This window comes from Gorilla gorilla, chromosome 2 (assembly GCF_029281585.2).
Source record: "Gorilla gorilla gorilla isolate KB3781 chromosome 2, NHGRI_mGorGor1-v2.1_pri, whole genome shotgun sequence".
Lineage (NCBI taxonomy): Eukaryota > Metazoa > Chordata > Mammalia > Primates > Hominidae > Gorilla > Gorilla gorilla.
In genome coordinates this window covers 68,208,392-68,226,260 of record NC_086017.1, presented here as the reverse complement: position 1 = coordinate 68,226,260, position 17,869 = coordinate 68,208,392, and the positions used below count along the sequence as shown (strand labels likewise).

Genomic DNA, 17,869 nt, shown 5'->3' with positions numbered 1-17,869 from the left:
CAGATGGGAAGGACCTCTCGATCTGTCCAGGAATTCTTTTCTCTCTGAGGCCACCACTGAAGAAAGCAGAGCCTGGGGCCCCAAGAAGACCCTCCCCTAGAGACAATGAGGGAGCTAGCACCAGAAGCTGCCCATGAGTGGACCTGAGATCCATAAAATGTAGTGGCCCAAACTGTACAATAACCAAGACTCAATCTCACTTTTCTACCTGGTAGGCTGAACTCAAACCATAGCTACAGGGGAGAAGGTACGAATTTCTAGAAAGAAAACAAGTAATTTGCATACACTATTTGCCCTGGGTTGAGCTGGGGAAGAAATTCCTAGATACCCTCCATAGTAATATCAATCACACACAATTTAACCAAACAACTGGGACAGGAAAGACTCTTATCATACTTGTCTTAAAGCTAAAAGTTTATAGCTGAAAGAAACATGATTTATATTTATGCATGTTCTGATTTTTCCAGATTTTCAGAGGCCCCAAGTCAGGGTTTTAGTCACGCATTTAAATATTTTTTGTAATTGACAAAAAAAAAAAAAAAGATGCTTACCTGCCAGCTGTTTTCCACAGAAATTCCTCTTTGCACTCGAATAATATATTCCTTAAAAAGAGAAGGGAAAAATAACCTCAGTTATAAAACCCCCAAATCAGGGAATCAAAAATAAGTTTTAAAAAATCAGATAAGGTAGACTTCAGAGCAAGAAAAATTGCCAGAGACAGAGAGAAAGGGACACTACATAAAATCAAAAGGGTAATCTACCAGGAAGACATAGCAATCCTAAATGTATATGCATCAAACAACAGAGCTGTAAAATATGTGAGGCAAAAAACTGATAAAACTGAAAGAAGTGACAGACAAATCCAAAATTATAGTTGAAGACTTCAATACTCCTCTGTCAGGAATTGACAGAACAACTAAACAGAACACCAACTAGGATACAGAAGAACTTAACAATACCATCAGCCAACAGGATTTAATTAGCATTTATAGAGCACTCCATCCAGTAACAGCAGAATACACATTCTTTCCAAGTCATCATGTGTATCATAGACCAATACAGATCATATCCTGAGCCATAAATCTCAAAATATTTAAAAGAACAAAAATCATACAAACTAGAAATCAGTAAGATTGGTAACAGGAAAATCTCCACAACAGTTGGAAACTAAACAACACAGTTCTAAATAATCCATGTTTTAAAGACAAAATCTCAAGGGAAATTAAAAATTACATACATTGAACTGAAAGAAAATACAGCATATCAAAATTTGTGGGACATGTCAGCTAACATAGCACTGAGAGGGAAATTTAAGCACTAAATGCTTATATTAGAAAAGAGAAAAACTATCAAATCAATAACCTAAACTTCACCTCAAGAGCCTAGAAAAAGAAGAGCGTAATAAACTCAAAGCAAGCAGAAGAAGGAAAAATAAAGAGCAGAAATCAATAAAATTGAAAACAAAGAAATAGAGAAAAGTCAAGAAATAAAAAGCTGATTATTTGAAAAGACCAATAAAATTGACAAAAATGGACAAAATAAAGATAAGACATGCATTATTAATATCAAGAATGAATTAGGATACCACTACAGACTGTGCAGATATCAAATGGATAAGGGAATGCTATGAACGATTCTACATATATCAATTTGACAACTTAGATGAAATGGACCACTTCCTCAGGAACACTAAATACCACAACTCACTCAATATGAAATACATAATTTGATCTTCATAATGATTTTTTTTTTTTTGAGACCGAGTCTCACTCTGTCGCCCAGGCTGGAGTGCAGTGGCACGATCTCAGCTCAGTGCCACTTCCGCCTCCTGGGTTCAAGCAATTCTCCTGCCTCAGCCTCCTGAGTAGCTGGGATTACAGGTGCCTGCCACTGTTCCTGGCTAATTTTTGTGTTTTTAGCGGAGATGAGGTTTCACCATATTGGCCCGGCTGGTCTCGAACTCCTGACCTCAAGTAATCCGCCCACCTCGGCCTCCCAAAGTGCTGGGATTACAGGAGTGAGCCACCGCGCCCAGCCTATAATGATAATTAAATTCATAACTAAAAAACTCCACCCCCCCTCCCCCCGCCAAATATGTATCAAGGCCCAATGGTTTCACTGGAGAATTCTACTAAGTGTCTTAAGAAGAATCAACACCAATTCTCTACAAACTCTTCTAAAAACAGAAGAGGAAGGAACACTTCCCAATTCACTTGATGAAGCTAGTATTACCCAGGTCCCAAAACCAAAGACAGTACAAAAAAGAGAACTACAGATCAATACCATTCACAAACATAGGCTCAAAAATCCTTACCAAAATATTAGTAAATTGAATTCAGCAATTTATAAAAAGAATTATATACCATGACCAAGTGGGTCTCATTCTAGGGACTCAAGGCTGGTTCACCATTCAGAAACTGATCGATGTAATCTGCCATATTAACAGGCTAATCAAGAAAAATCATGTGATCGTATCAAATGATGCAGAAAAAGCATCTGGCAAAACTCAACATCCTTTCATGATAAAAAATTTTAGAAAAATAGGAATAGAGGACACTTTCTTAAGTTGATGAGAAAGTTCTACAAAAAACCTACAGCTGACATACTTAATGGTGGAAGACTCAATATTTTCCCCTAAGATCAGGAACAAGGCAAGGCAGTGTGTTCTCCTACTCAACAAACTACTGGAAGATCTAGCCAGTGTAATAAAAATAGGAAAAGAAATAAACGGCATATAGATCAAAAGGAAGAAATAAAACTGTTCCTATTTTTAGACAACATGATAGTCTATGTAGAAAATCCCAAGGGATCTACAAAAAAACTGGAATTAATAAATTCTTAGGCCAGACTCAGTGGCTCATGCCTGTAATCTCAGCACTTTAGCAGGCTGAGGTGGGAGGACTGCTTGAGTCCAGGAGTTTAAGACTAGCCCAGGCAAAACAGCAAGACCTTGTCTCTACAAAAATAAAAAAATTAGCCAGGCACGGTGGCAGATGCCTGTAGTCCCAGCTACTCAAGAGGCAGAGGGAATGCTTGAGCCGGAAGGTCATGACTGCCGTGAGCCATGCTGGCACCCGCACTCCAGTCTTGGCAAAAGAGAGAGACCCAGTCATTAATTAATTAATTAATTGAGTTCAACAAGGCCACAGAATACAAGTATACAAATATGAATTGTGTATTTATATACTAGAAATGAACATATATAGGTATAAATTAGAAATACAATACCATTTACAATTACTCAAAAAAAAATACTTGGAGGGAAATCTAAAACATGCACAGTACTTGTATGTCGAAAACTACAAACCACTGATAACGGAAATCAAAGCTCTGAATAAACGAATAGAAATAAAGATTTCAATTATCCCTAAATTGATATACATGTTTAAAACAAATCCTATTAAAAGTTTTTTTTTCCAAATATAGTCAAGATTATTCTAAAATGTAGATGGGGCCAAGTCAGCGGCTCGTAATTATAATCTGAGCATTTGGGGAGGCCAAGGCGGGAGGATCGCTTGAGCTCAGGAGTTCAACCAACCTGGGCAACATGGTGAAACTCCATCTCTACAAAATATAAAAAAATTAATTAGCCGGGCATGGTGGTACACACTTGTAGTCCCGGCTACTCAGGAAGCTGAAGAAGGAGAATTGCTTGAGCCTGGGAGGCTAAAGCTGCAGTGAGCCAAGATCATGCCACTGCACTCCAGCCTGGGCAAGAGAGCAAGACCTTGTCTCTAAATAAATAAAGTATGAGGACTCAGTCTACCTGATGTCAAGACTATTACGTCAATACAGTAATCAAGACTGTGTAGTGTTGGTGGAGGCATAAACATATATGTCACTGGAAGACAACAGAGAACCCAGAAATAATTCCATATAAGTATGCCTAATTAAATTTTTGATGAAAGTGCAAAGGCAATTCAATAGAGGAATGATAGCCTTTTCAACAAATGGTGCCAGAGCAATTGGACACTCAGCAATGAAATGAACCTCAACCTAAGATTCATGTGTGTATTACTTTCACGTTCAGAGCAATTGGACACTCAGCAATGAAATGAACCTCAACCTAAGATTCAGGCATTGTATTCACACATTGTACTACCAAAATGAATTATGTACTTCAATGTAAAATGTAAAACTGTAAGACTTTTAGGAAAAAAAATAGGAGAGAAATATCTGGGATCCAGGTTTAGGCAACAAGTTCTTGACAGCAAAAGCATGATCTATGTAAGGGAAAAATTGGACTTCATCAAAATTAAAAACATTTTTCTATGAAAGAACAAACATTTTTTAAAAATCCAATTAGAAAATGGGCAAATAATAAGAATACATTTCACTGAACAGGATATACAGATGGCATACATGAAAATATATTCAACATTACTAGCCCTCAGGGAAATGCAAATTAAGGCCACTATACACCTATCAGAATGGCTTAAATAAAAAACAGTAATAACACCAAATCCTGGCTAGGATACAAAAAAACTGGATCACTCATACATTGCAGACGGGACTATAAAATGGTATAACTACTCCAGAACAGTTTGGAAGTTTCTTTAAAAACTATATATGCAACTACCATACAACCCAGCAACTGTATTCCTAGACATTTATTCCAAAGAAATGAATACTTATATTCACATAAGAATTTATACACAAAGGTTCATAGCAGCTTTATCAGTAAAAGCCTCAAAGTGGAAACAAGACAGATGTCCTTCAATAGGTGGTTAAATTCTGCTATATCCATACCATGGAATACTACTCAAGCAAAAAAAGAAATGAACTATTAATATACACAATAACTTGGATGGATCTCCAGAGAATCATGCTGAGTGGAAAAAAAAGCAATCTTGAAAGGTTATATACTGTACAATTCTATTTATATAACATTCTTGAAGTGACAAAATTATAGAGATGGAGAACAGATTAATGGTTACCTGGAGTTAAGGCTGTGGTAGTGAGATGGGCGTCAGAGGGAAGCAGTGTAGCTACAGAAGGGCAAAGTGAGGAATGCTCATAATAATGGAAGTGTTCTCTATCGTGACTGTATCACTGTCAATATCCTGGTTATAATATTGTACTATAGGTTTGCAAGATGTTACCATTGGAGAAAATTGAGTAAAGGGTATATGGGATCTCTCGGCACTTTTTTTTTTTTTTTTTGAGACAGAGTCTTGCTCTGTCACCCAGGCTGGAGTGCAGTGGTACAATCTCAGCGCACTACAACCTCCGCCTCCCGGGTTCAAGTGATTATCCTGCCTCAGCCTCTCGAGTAGCTGGGATTACAGGTGCGCACCAACATTCTGGCTAATTTTTGTATTTTTAGTAGAGATGGGGTTTCGCCACCTTGGCCCGGCTGGTCTCTAACTCCTGACCTCAGGTGATCCGCCCACCTCAGCCTTCCAAAGTGCCAGGATTACAGGCGTGAACCACCGCGCCCGGCCAAAATGAGAAGTTTTAATAGCTTCCCCAGGTAATAATTATTAAGCAAGCATGAAACACAGACCTAGAGCGGCCTCCAGTTTATACACACAGGACATTATGATGAAAGTATAAATTAAATTATAAAGAATGTTATTGTTTCCTCAAATATTCAGAACTGTTTTATTAACTTTTTTTTTTTTCAGTCGGGGTCTCACTTTGTTGCCTAGGTTGGAGTGCAATGGTGCAATCTCAGCTCACTGTAACCTCCACCTCCCGGGTTCAAGCAATCCTCCTGCCTCAACCTCCCAAGTAGCTGGGACCACAGGCATGCACCACCACCCTCAGCTAATTTTTGTATTTTTTGTAGAGACGGCATTTCACCATGTTGCCCAGGCTGGTCTCAAACTCCTGGACTCAAGTGATCTGCCCACCCTGGGATTACAGGTGGGATTACAGGTATGAGCCACTGTGCCCGGCCTGGAGCTGGGATTACAGGTATGAGCCACTGCGCCCAGCCTGTTTTACTAACTTTGAGTGGTATCATACAGGCATTACTCACGGTCACTACTCCACAAATCCTTTCTACTGAATTGATTCCACTGATTTAAATAGGTTATTTAGAAAATAAAGCCAAATGAGATGTTAACCTGGTAACTACATTTTAAAATTGATCGTATTACACTATCATTCATTTATATGCTGTTTATTTAGCAAAGACTGATAAATTCCAAATAAGCAGGAACTTCTGCCTCTCCTGGATTATGTTAAGGATGGTACATTCAACGTTCAACAATATCCGCTCAATTATGTACTTGGCATGGTTTTATATGGGGTTATAAAACATTTCAAAACTGACTTGTGTAGTGTGACAAATCTCTCTATTTTTTTTTAAAGATAAGGTGTTACTCTGTCATCCACGCTAGAGTACAATGGCATGCAGCCTCGACCTCCTGGGCTCAAGCAGTCCTCCCACCTCAGCCTCCTGAGTGGCTGGGACTACGGGTGCGCTCCACCATCTCCAGCTAATTTTTAAATTTTTTGTAGAAACGGGGTCTCAGTATGTTGCTCAGGCTGGTCTCGAACTTCTGGCCTCCAGCAATTCTTCTGTCTCAGCCTCCCAAAGTGCTGGGATTACAGGCATGAGCTACCATGCCCAGCCTCAGGCAAATCTCTTAAGCAATATGCTAATGCAATTATTTCTGAATACATAAAGATAAAATGCTAAAAACAACTGACAGTCTTACATTTGGAGATCAGTCCTTTAGCGTTTAAATGTTCTTGTCATCTTACGTTCGTTTTATTGACACATTTTCTTGGCTTTTACTTTCTTATAGAAATGTAAATTGGCATGTATAATTGGGTAACTCCAAACAACTACACATAAACATGTTTTTTTATGTCTAGAGGGAAAAAATGTTAAATCACAAAAATCACTTTGCGCATCGATTGCTTCATGTATCAGAGGAATAATTTTTTTTTTTTTTGAGACAGAGTCTCACTCTGTGGCCAGGCTGGAGTGCAGTGGCGCGATCTCGGCTCACTGCAACCTCTGACTCCCTAGTTCAAGCGATTCTCCCACCTCAGCCTCCTGAGTAGCTGGGATTTACAGGCACGCGCCACCATGCCTGGCTAATTTTTGTATTTTCAGTAGAGAGGGGGTTTCACCATGTTGGTCAGGATGGTCTCGATCTCCTGACCTCGTGATCCGCCCACCTCGCCCTCCCAAAGTGCTGGGATTCCAGGCGTGAGCCACTGCGCCTGGCCATCAGAGGAATAATTTTAATGTTTAAAATTCCAGCTCAATGTTGGGCACTTAGAAGCTACTAAGTAAGCATTTGCTGGTCTCCTTTATATAAACACATATAAACTACATAGCTTTGAGTTTAAAGTTTGGACATGTGTTTTTATGAAGATGTTGCTGCCAATTGTGAGCATGGATTAAGCACCTATCACGTTCCAAACCCGTGCTTTGTTCATGCTGGGGAAATGATTCTCAACAGAAAAGTACATTCTAACGAAAAAGGTACTGCGTTCCATTCCTTTCCTGTGTATAGATATAATTTAGATTAAAAAAATAAACTTGGCTATAAAACACGCAATAATGTTTGGGGAAAGCATTTGGCATATGGGAAGCAGTAGCAGCAAGACAATGCCTGCGTCCTGATGTCAGGCTGTGACATCCCAAAATGATACCCTAGTTAATGTTTCTGCCAAGACACTCTATGTTTAGGTCAGTGTTCTTAAAAGAGGGGGTGATTCTGCTCAGCAGACATCTGGTAATGTCTGGAAACATTTTAGGTTGTCACAGGGGACAGGAGTGCTACTTAATAGGTAGTGGCCAGGAATGCTGCTAAATGTCCTGTAATGCACAGGAGACCCCCACAACAAAGAGCCATCTGACCCCAAATGTCAAAGTACCGAGGTTGAGAAACTGGGGATCAGGTGAGTAGAAGAGGTCACACCAGCCCATGGAGGCTTGGGATACAGGATGGAGTGGGAGTTACTTCTGCTGTCACCTGCCCCAGACCATGGCCCACTGCTATCCTACATGCAACACCATTTGTAGCATATGCATGTCTGCCTACAGGGTGCACTTAGTTACTGGTAGCCCCAAGGCACCACCCATACCCATTGTATTTCCCCTGTAAAGGAACATTAAGAATGAGCCTCCAGAAGTAGAGTAGGATGGTGGTTACCACAGGGTGGGAGTGGGAGTAGACCAAGAAAGAGATGATGTTGGTCGAAGGTTTCTAGTAAGACACGAAGAATATGTTGTGGTGATCTACTGCACACCATGGTGATTGTAGTCAATAATAATGCATATTTCAAAATGACTAAAACAGTGGATTTTAAATGTTCTCACCACAAAGAAATGATAACTACATGAAGTGATAATATGTTCATTGGCTTGATTCAATTATTCCACAAAGTATATATAGTTATGCACTGCATAATGACATTTCAGTCAGTCACAACAGACCACAAATATCATGATGGTCCAGTAAGATTAGGTTTTCTTTCTTGGTTTTTTTTTTTTTTTTTTTTGAGACAGAGTCTCACTTTGTCACCCAGGCTGGAGGGCAGTGGCATGATCTCACTTCACTGCAACCTCTGCTTCCCGGGTTCATATAATTCTCCTGCCTCAGCTTCCCAAGTAGCTGGGATTACAGGTGCCCACCACCAAGCCAGGCTAATTTTTGTATTTTTAGTAGAGATGGGGTTTCACCATGTTTGCCAGGCTGGTCTGTAACTCCTTACCTCAAAGTGATCCACCCACCTTGGCCTCCCAAAGTGCTAGGATTACATACAGGTGTCAGCCACAACACCTGGTCAAGGTCTAATAAGATTATAATGGAGCTAAAAACATTTCTATTGCCTAGTGACATCACAGATGTCTTAACATTATAGCGCAATGGATTACTCATGTGTTTGTAGTATGGTGGTGTAAATAAACCTACTGCTTTTTATAGTTATTTCAGAGTATACTCCTTCTACTTAGAAATGAAAGGTAACTGTAAAACAGCTTCAGACAGGTCCTTCAGGAGGTATCCAGAAGGCATTGCTATCATAGGAGAGCTCCATGTGTGTTATTGCCCCAGAAGACCTTTCAGTGGGACAGGATGTGGAGGTGGAAGACAGTCATACTGATGATCTTGATACTGTGTAGGCCTAGGCTAATGTGTGTGTTTATGTCTTAGTTTTTGTTTTTTTTTTTGAGACAGAGTCTTGCTCTGTTGCCCAGGCTGGAGTGCAGTCGCACAATCTCGGCTCACTGCAACCTCTGCCTCCCAGGTTCAAATGATTCTCCTGCCTCAGCCTCCCACGTGGCTGGGACTACAGGCGTGTGCCGCCACGCCCAGCTAATTTTTGTATTTTTAGTAGAGACGGGGTTTCACCATGTTGGCCAGAATGGTCTCCATCTCTTGACCTCATAATCTGCCTGCCTCAGCCTCCCAAAGTGCTGGGATTACAGGTGTGAGCCACCGCGCCCAGCCTGAATTTTTCTAGATTGCTCGATATACCAACCAGCCTAATCAAAAGGGAAATGTTTTCACCTCAAGTTTCCAATGCTGTGAAAAAAAAAAAAAAAAAAAAAAAAAAAAGAGGCCGGGCGCAGTCGCTCACGCCTCTAATCCCAGCACTTTGGAGGCTGAGGAAGGTGGATCACAAGGTCAGGCGTTCAAGACCAGCCTGGCCAACATAGTGAAACCCCGTCTCTACTAAAAATACAAAAATTAGCCGGGCATGTAGGTACGCATCTGTAGTCCCAGCTACATGGGAGGCTTAGGCAGGAGGATCACTTGAACCCGGGAGGCGGAGGTTGTGGTGAGCTGAGATTGCACCACTGCACTCCAGCCTTGGCAACAGAGCAAGACTCCGTCTCAAAAAAAAGAAAAAAAAAAAAAAAACACAGCTGCCTACTGCTTGCAACCAGGCTGTAGCTCTTATTAAAGTAAAGAGAAGAGAGCCCTGGAGACCAGCAGAAACTCGACATTTGAAGTCAGGCCTCCACCTCCTGAGCCGGAGTCAGCAGCCTGGGATCCTCCAATGAATCATTCCCATCTTTACTGCCCTCTCCGACGTGGAACAGTATCGACAGAGCGCATAAAAGAGAAGATAAAGCACCAAGGCCCATCAGGCATGGAAAGGAGAGCTAACAGCCCTGCAGGGCAGACCTGAGTCAGATGGATTTCAGCCTGCCACCAAACCCTGCCATCTGCTGCCACTTCCCCAAAGGGCCCACTCCTTTCTGCCCCTCCTCTTGACACAACACCACCCCCTATCTTGGCATGCCAGGGAGGCTGCTGTGTCAAGTCCTAGCATGTGGGCATTCTGGCAAATCACTGAGGTCTGGTGCTGAAGTTTTTCAAACTGGAAATGCACTTGCACCAGGACCACGTGATTTCTGACTTAAGTGAGGGAGGAAAAGAGAGAATTAACTTAAAACCAGTACTGATCATGTGCTGGGAATTTTGCTAAGCCCCTAACCCAATACTTCTCATTAATCCTCACAGCCACCCTAGGTGGTAGATCTCAGCTTAGCGAGATCGAATGAGCTATCCAAGGTGGCATAGCTAGGATGCAGCTGGCTGGGAACTGGAACCCAAGTCCTGCTGACTCCCAAGACCCTCCAACCTGCCAGACATAGCTGGCAACCCGGGGAAGTCCTGAGGCCAGGCTCTTTCTGCAATTTGGAAAGGTGGGAGTCCTCACTAGTCCATGGACTGAGCTGGTTCACCCCAATGATGTAGACCCACTGACTCTTACCTGAGGGTGCAGAGGTGGGGGCTGTTATTCCCACACCTTCGGAATTGATTAATGCTCCCAACACTGGCCGTGCCATTTTCCAAGTAAGCATCCCCACTTGCAATTTGTTTTCCTGAGTTTCTGAAAGGGTATGTGGGATTTCACTGCACAGTAGCAGGTACTCAAAGGTATCTCGGTTTGGTGAAATTTTAGGAAAACTAAGTAGGAAAACTTATTTTGAACCTTTCTGGCCCCAAATTACTTTAGTGAGGCTACAAACACAAATTACTTTGAAATAAACGTGTTAAGTAGCTCAAGCCAAAACTTACGCAAACCTTCAAACCAGCCTAGCCCACGTAATTCTCTCTTCCCTTTCGGCACAGCTATCAGATGTGCCGTGAAACTTGAAGTACAGAAAAAGACACCAGCAGCTGTTCAGAGATGTTTTGCAGATACCTGTCAGTGTTCCCATCTCTCTACCCCTAAGGCAGAGCATCTCAACCCTGCTGCATTCTAGAATCACCTAGAGAACTTGAAAAGATACCTACACTTGTGCCCTCACAGATTCTGATTTAATTTGTCTGGCCTGGGCACAGGCATTAGCAGGTCTTCTGTTTTTTCTCTTTTTTTTTTTCCTTTTCTTTGAGACAGAGTCTCACTTTGTTGCCCAGGCTGGAGTAAAATTCACAATCTTGGCTCACTGTAACCTCTGCCTCTGTCTCCCAGGTTCAAGCGATTCTCGTACCTCAGCCTCCCAAGTAGCTGTGACTACAAGCACATACCACCATGCTCGGCTAATTTTTGTAATTTTAGTAGAGATGGGATTTTACCATGTTGGCAAGAATGGTCTCGAACTCCTGACCTCAGGTGATCGCACCTGCCTCAGTCTCCAAAAGTGCTGGGATTACAAGCGTGAGCCACTGCCAGCACACCTGGCCAGTAGGTCTTAAATGTTCCTCAGTTGATACTAATGTGCAGCCAGGGGTGAGAATCATTGTTCTAAACCTCTTAAAGAAATCGGGCCAGGCGCGGTGGCTCATGCTTGTAATCCCAGCACTTTGGGAGGCCGAGGTGGGCGATTCATAAGGTCAGGAGTTCGAGACCAACCTGGCCAACATGATGAAACCCCCATCTCTACTGAAGATACAAAAAAATTAGCCAGGCACGATGGTGGGCGCCTGTAATCCCAGCTACTCAGGAGGCTGAGGCAGGAGAATCACTTGAACCTGGGAGGTGGAGGTTGCAGTGAGCTGAGATCAGGCCACTGCACTCCAGCCTGCGAAAGAGTGAGAGACTCAGTCTCAAAAAAAAAAAAAATTAGGAAGCAGCTCCACACCACAAAAATAAAAAACCTTGCATGAGTGGAAGGAAACAGATGACGCAACCACCAACCAAACCTCATACATAATCTCCTCTACTCTCACCCATATCTCCCCACCTCCTCTTAAGGACTCAGCTCGTCTGTCTTTTTGGGGGTATGGTTGGTATCTAACCTGAGCCTCTAGAAATCCCTCACACTGGGCTCTGTAGTGGTGGCTCCCATAGGCACCACTCACACTATCTGCCAATGCCGTTTAAAGGGAGCAAGAAAGAACTATTTCCCTCTGCTGGAGGAAATGAGTCTCTGAAGGATAGATGCCTTGACTAGAAAGTGGTGGATCTGGGAGAGGAGGCAGGCCTGTTTGTCTCCAGCGCCCATCAGCCACACCACCCCTCTGGGTTCACTCCGAAACTCACTTCTCCCCTGGCACTTTCTCTTCACAGGAAGGCCTGAAAAGAATGCTGAAAACAAGCGACCTGGCTGGAATCTACCACCACGCTACTTCTCTGCTCCAGGACCTTCCATGGCTCCCACTGGCTCACAGGATAAATCCAAATTCCTCAGCCTAGCTTCCAAATTCTTCTACCACCTGACCAAACTGTCCTAACCCTTTCTTCCCATGCAAACCCTCCTCTACCCAGTCAGACTGTTTATATCCTAAATATCCCTTACTTAAGCCCCTCTTTTCGCTGTTCTACCTATTCAAAATCACAGTGTCACACAGCACAACAGCTGCAGCCGTAGGCAGCAGTCCACATCATCCTAGAGGACAGCAAGGTTTCTGCGGAAATTCTCATAGAATTCAGCTTGCAGGACTTCTGCTTAGCTCACTGGCCACCTGCCTGGCCGCTTACAGTCCTTAATATTTCACTTAGAATTAGTGATTACTCCTTGCTCTGCTAAGTAGTCATTATTTACTGTTGTTTCATCTGCAGATTTTCAGTGCTAGAACCTACCTTTGTTTTGTTTCAATTTTTCTGCAATCTAATAATATGCAAAAACTGCCCCAAAACAAATGAAAATGTTAAGGGTTTTTAAAGGCATCTGAAGAATCATTACCGTATTAACCTAAATTTTGGCAGATGAATAAAGCCAAACGCATCTTCTTTTCAGCCACATGAAATAAATTTTATTTAAAAATCTAATTCATAGAGACTGGGCACAGTGGCTCACGTCTGTAATCCCAGCACTTTGGGAGGCCGAGGCGGGCGGATCACGAGGTCAGGAGATCAAGACCATTCTGGCTAACACGGTGAAACCCTGTCTCTACTAAAAAATACAAAAAATTAGCCGGGCGTGGTGGCGGGCGCCTGTAGTCCCAGCTATTCGGGAGGCTGAGGCAGGAGAACGGCGTGAACCCGGGAGGTGGAGCTTGCAGTGAGCCGAGATCGCACCACTGCACTCCAGCCTGGGTGACAGAGCAAGACTCTGTCTCAAAAAAAAAATCTAATTCATAGAATCATGTGCTTTAACTTTAGCAAAAGAAGAGATGAAGCACACATTGCAAACACGCTTTGATCCCTGCAGTGAGATGAGCGTCATGATCATGCATGCTTCTCTTCTCCCTTCTCCGGGCCTTTTGAAGTCTACACTCTCCGCTGTGGGATGGTCTCCTGCCCTACCAGGAGAGCTGGTCTCCACACCGACTTCAAAGACAGCTGATGTTCCAGACAGGAAAAACACTGCAAAGAAGCACTCCAAAATCCTTTTGACCTCAAACATGACTACAGAATGGATACGGCTTTTTAAATAGCCACTTCCTGCAGCATTCTATAGTACAATGACCCTTAAATGACACCCACGCAAATTACATAATTTGCTAAAATGGAAACCCAGTAATTCCATCTTACATCAAAGTAAAGAAAAAAAATACCAAACTTTAAAAATCTGAAGCTCAATTAAGTAGTAATTAAAAACGAAATATAACTTTCACTTGTTCAATAATCCTCACAATGTCCTAAAACTCTACAAATGGATGAAGTGAACATAATCTCAGAGAACTACCCACTACATGTTTAGTAGGCTAGAATAGACAACAACATAGAAACTCGGATCCGCTGGAAATGATGCTTTTTCTTTGGGCTCTGGTATCTGAAGTGGCCAGATCCTCATCCCTCATGCCCTTCACTGGCACTGACCTGAGTACCTGCTGGAGACTGAAGCGCTCCCTCCTGGGCCATGTCTCCTCTACCTTCCCCCTTTTCCACTGCCTCAAAGACAGGCCCCCTGGGAGCCCTTCTGGAACCTGAAGGAGGAGCTGGTCACTGTGTCATGATCAGCCACAATGTGCCATCCCTCCTCCATAGCACAGCCACAAGTCCCCAGCAGGGGAGGGCACAAGCTTTCCAGTCACAGAGATCTGGAACGAAGCCCAACGACTGCTTATTAGCTTTGCAGCCTAACTTCTCTGTGCTTCAGTTTCCTCATCTGCTAAATCACACCTTCAGAGTCGTGGTGAATATGAAAGAAGACAGTATATTTAGAGCAGCCAGCACAGTGGCCAGCTTTGTAACTGTTTGTTTTCTTCCCTGCTAAGAAAACAGCAAACACAAAGTGTCTGCAGGTGAGTATATCACGACTCTAATCAGCAAGAACAGAAGAGGGTGGCAGCACTGTGAAGAGCACCCAGAAAAAACAAAAAGCAGCCATTCTCTTTGAATATGAGAAACAATTGTATCAGTCTCTGATTTCTAAGAAGGAGTACCATGACTCCAGCCTCTGTTGTCCTAGATTCTATGCCCACTTTTGGCTATTTTTTTTTTCCTATGTTTTTCAGGTTATCCTCAATGAGCATAAATTATTTTTACAATCAGGAAAAACAATTTTTGGAAAAGTTTCTCAGTTTGCTACACATGTAATTTAAAACATGATACTTTAAAATAAGAAATCCTGGCCAGGCACGGTGGCTCACACCTGTAATCTCAGCACTTTGGGAGGACGAGGCAGGTGGATTGCATGAGCCCAGGAGTTCAAGACCAGCCTGGGCAACATGGTGAAACTCTGTCTCTACAAAAAATACACACACACACACACACATAGCTGGCTGTGGTGGCGCACACCTGTAGTCTCAGCTATTTGGGGGGCTGAGGCGGGTGGATCGCTGAAGCCCAAGAAGGATCATTTAAGCCCAGGGAGATGGAGGCTGCAGTGAGCCGTGATTGCACCACTACACTCCAGCCTGGGCGATAGAGTAAGACCCTTTCTTGGAAAAATAAAATAAATTAAATAAGGAATCCTGAGTAATAAAGATTGAGATCATCTGAGCTTGGGTAAGAGCCTGGTATGTTATCAATGATAAATGCACCTTTTTTCCTTTGACAAGGGAGCTTTTGGTCATTTTACTACTCATCAGTACTTTCTGTGCTGGGGAGACTGGGAAAACAGAAGATGAAAGTAAAGTAAATGAGCTCTTCTACTTGTAACAGGGCTGCTAAAGCATTTAGTGGGAGAGAAGCTTGAAACTATAGGCTGAAGTCAAGCTAGAAGTCCCTACTGGTTTTAATAATGGTCACCATCACTTAGGATAACGTACACATAAATCTATCCTTCCTAGTCTGAGAATGTTGCTGTGTCATCCTGAGACACTAGCTCCAATTTCATAACCAACTGTGGAAGTGACCACGGTACACATGCCATGCAGACACATATCTTCAGAGAGGGAGGTATAACTGCTCTGCTTATGGGGCACTTACTCTCTGCCTTCTAGCCCTCAGTTTACTCCATCTCCTAACAATGTCTGAAGGGAGGCGTCACTACATCTCTTATACAACAAAAACCCTGAAGCTCAGAGAGGGTAGATGCCTTAAACAAGGGCGCACCACTAGTATGTGATGAGAATAGACTCCACCCCAGGCCAGTCTGACCCAGGGGCACAGCGGTTCCTACCTTCTATGCCCTTGGACACAATACTTTCACATGCTCCAAGGTCTCATTTTGATGAACAGAGTGCAGCTGGGCAGGCAGAACCAGTCTATCAAGTCAGGGGGAAGCTGACAGGGTGAAGGGCAGAGTAAGGACAAGAACCCGGGCCTGGAGAATATGAGTTACTATAGCAATAGAGCTCTCAGAATACCACAACCACCTGGTTTTAATACCCCTATACTTTGCAGCCTACCTCCTACTACATGGACACAAACTGCTGGAGCTGAATGTAATGTGAGCACCACCTAGAAGTTGTGTACAAGTAAGAAACTATTTTTTCTCCAAAATGTTAAGCAAGCCCCATAATGTACATTAGGCAGTTAAGAAGCAGTCGAAAGGAACATTTTTATAAGAACATGCCTAAAGTGGACATCAGGTTTATGTGATCCTCAGCAATTTGAATAGTAGTTAATTTCAGCTGTACAAAAACGGAACAGGGTCCTCCACAAAGCTGTTTTGCTTCCACACTGTGCTCCTGTTAAACTCCCCAAGGTACTAATAACGGTTGCACCTCAGTGAGCTTCCTTCCTGTGTGTTACTCTTAAAAACCACAGAGGCTCTGGGACTCAGTGGTCACAAATCCCCAATGGCTGCAGGGCTAGCAGGTTCTATCCGTTAAGCTCAGTCTTTCTCAACCAGTTCAGCAGTTTGAAGAGAGCAGTGACCTAAGGCTTGATATCCAATATGGTAGCCACTACACACAAGGGACTACTGAGCTCTTGGAATGTGGATAGGGTGACGAAGGGACTGAATTTTTAGCTTAATTTTATTAGCCTAGTGGCTACAATACTGGATAGTGTGCAGTTACAGACTGTTTATTTGCAGGTATAAACACAGATATTTATGAAAATGTGGCCAGGTGCTGTGGCTCATGCCTGTAATCCCAGCTCTTTGGGAAGCCGAGGAGGGTAGATCATTTGAGGTCAGGAGTTCGAGAACAGCCTGGCCAACATGGTGAAACCCCGTCTCTACTAAAAATACAAAAATTAGCCAGGCGTGGTGGCAGGAGCCTGTAATCCCAGCTACTCAGGAGGCTGAGGCAGGAGAATCGCTTGAACCGGGGAGGCAGAGGTTGCAGTGAGCCAAGATCACATCACTGCACTCCAGCCTGGGTGACAGAGTGAGACTCCGTCTCAAAAAAAAAAAAAAAAAAAAAAAAAAGATACTTATGAGAATGAAAGCATACTAAACATAGTGTGTTATGACTTGCTTTTTCTCTCACTTAATATAACATGGATCTCTTTCCATAACGACACATTTGGGATTTTATTTTTAATTTCTTTTGGAGATGGGGTCTGGCTCTGTCGCCCAGGCTGGAGTGCAGTGGTGCAATCATAGCTCACTGCAGCCTTGAACTCCTGGGCTCAAGTGATCCTCCCACCTCAGCCTCCCTAGTAACTGGGGCTACAGGCATGAGCTACCATGCCTGGCAGATATTTTTAATGTCTGTATCTCTGCTGCCCAGTATAGTAGCCACAAGCAATATGTGGCTACTGAGCACCTGATATGTGGCTAGTCCCAATTGAGATATGCTGTAATTATAAAATACACACCAGATTTCAAATACTTTTATGACAAGAGGAATGCAAAACATATTAATTAAAAAAAAGTACAGACAGGGTCTCACTCTGTTACCTAGGCTGGAGTGCAGTGGTGCAATCATACAGCCTCCACTGCTTGGGCTCAAGGGATTCTTCTACTCAACCTGCTGAGTAGCTGAGACTACAGGTATGCCACCACACCTGACTTTTTTTTTAAAAGTTTTGTAGAGACTAGATCTTGCTATATCGCTTAGGCTGGTCTCGATCTCCCGGCCTCAAGCGATCCTCCCTCCTCAACCTGCCAAAGTGCTGAGATTACAGGCATTAGTCACTGCACCTAACATAGTAATAATTTTTATAATGATTCCATGTTGAAATTATAATATTTTGGATATATTGGGTTAAATATATTATT

General features: G+C 42.8%; 1 protein-coding gene across 14 annotated transcripts in view; it reads right to left on the bottom strand.

Moving 5' to 3' along the window:
• Window positions 1-17,869, bottom strand: part of PXK (PX domain containing serine/threonine kinase like) — a 92,914-nt gene that overhangs the window by 59,427 nt on the left and 15,618 nt on the right. For all 14 annotated transcript variants that reach the window (XR_008678496.2, XR_008678497.2, XM_031009262.3 and 11 more), the window contains exon 2: window positions 552-602. Coding sequence is in view for 12 of the 14 variants with exons in the window: in XM_031009262.3 (XP_030865122.2) it covers window positions 552-602 (51 nt within the window). In the remaining 2 variants the exon portion in view is untranslated. The remainder of the gene's footprint in view (window positions 1-551; window positions 603-17,869) is intronic.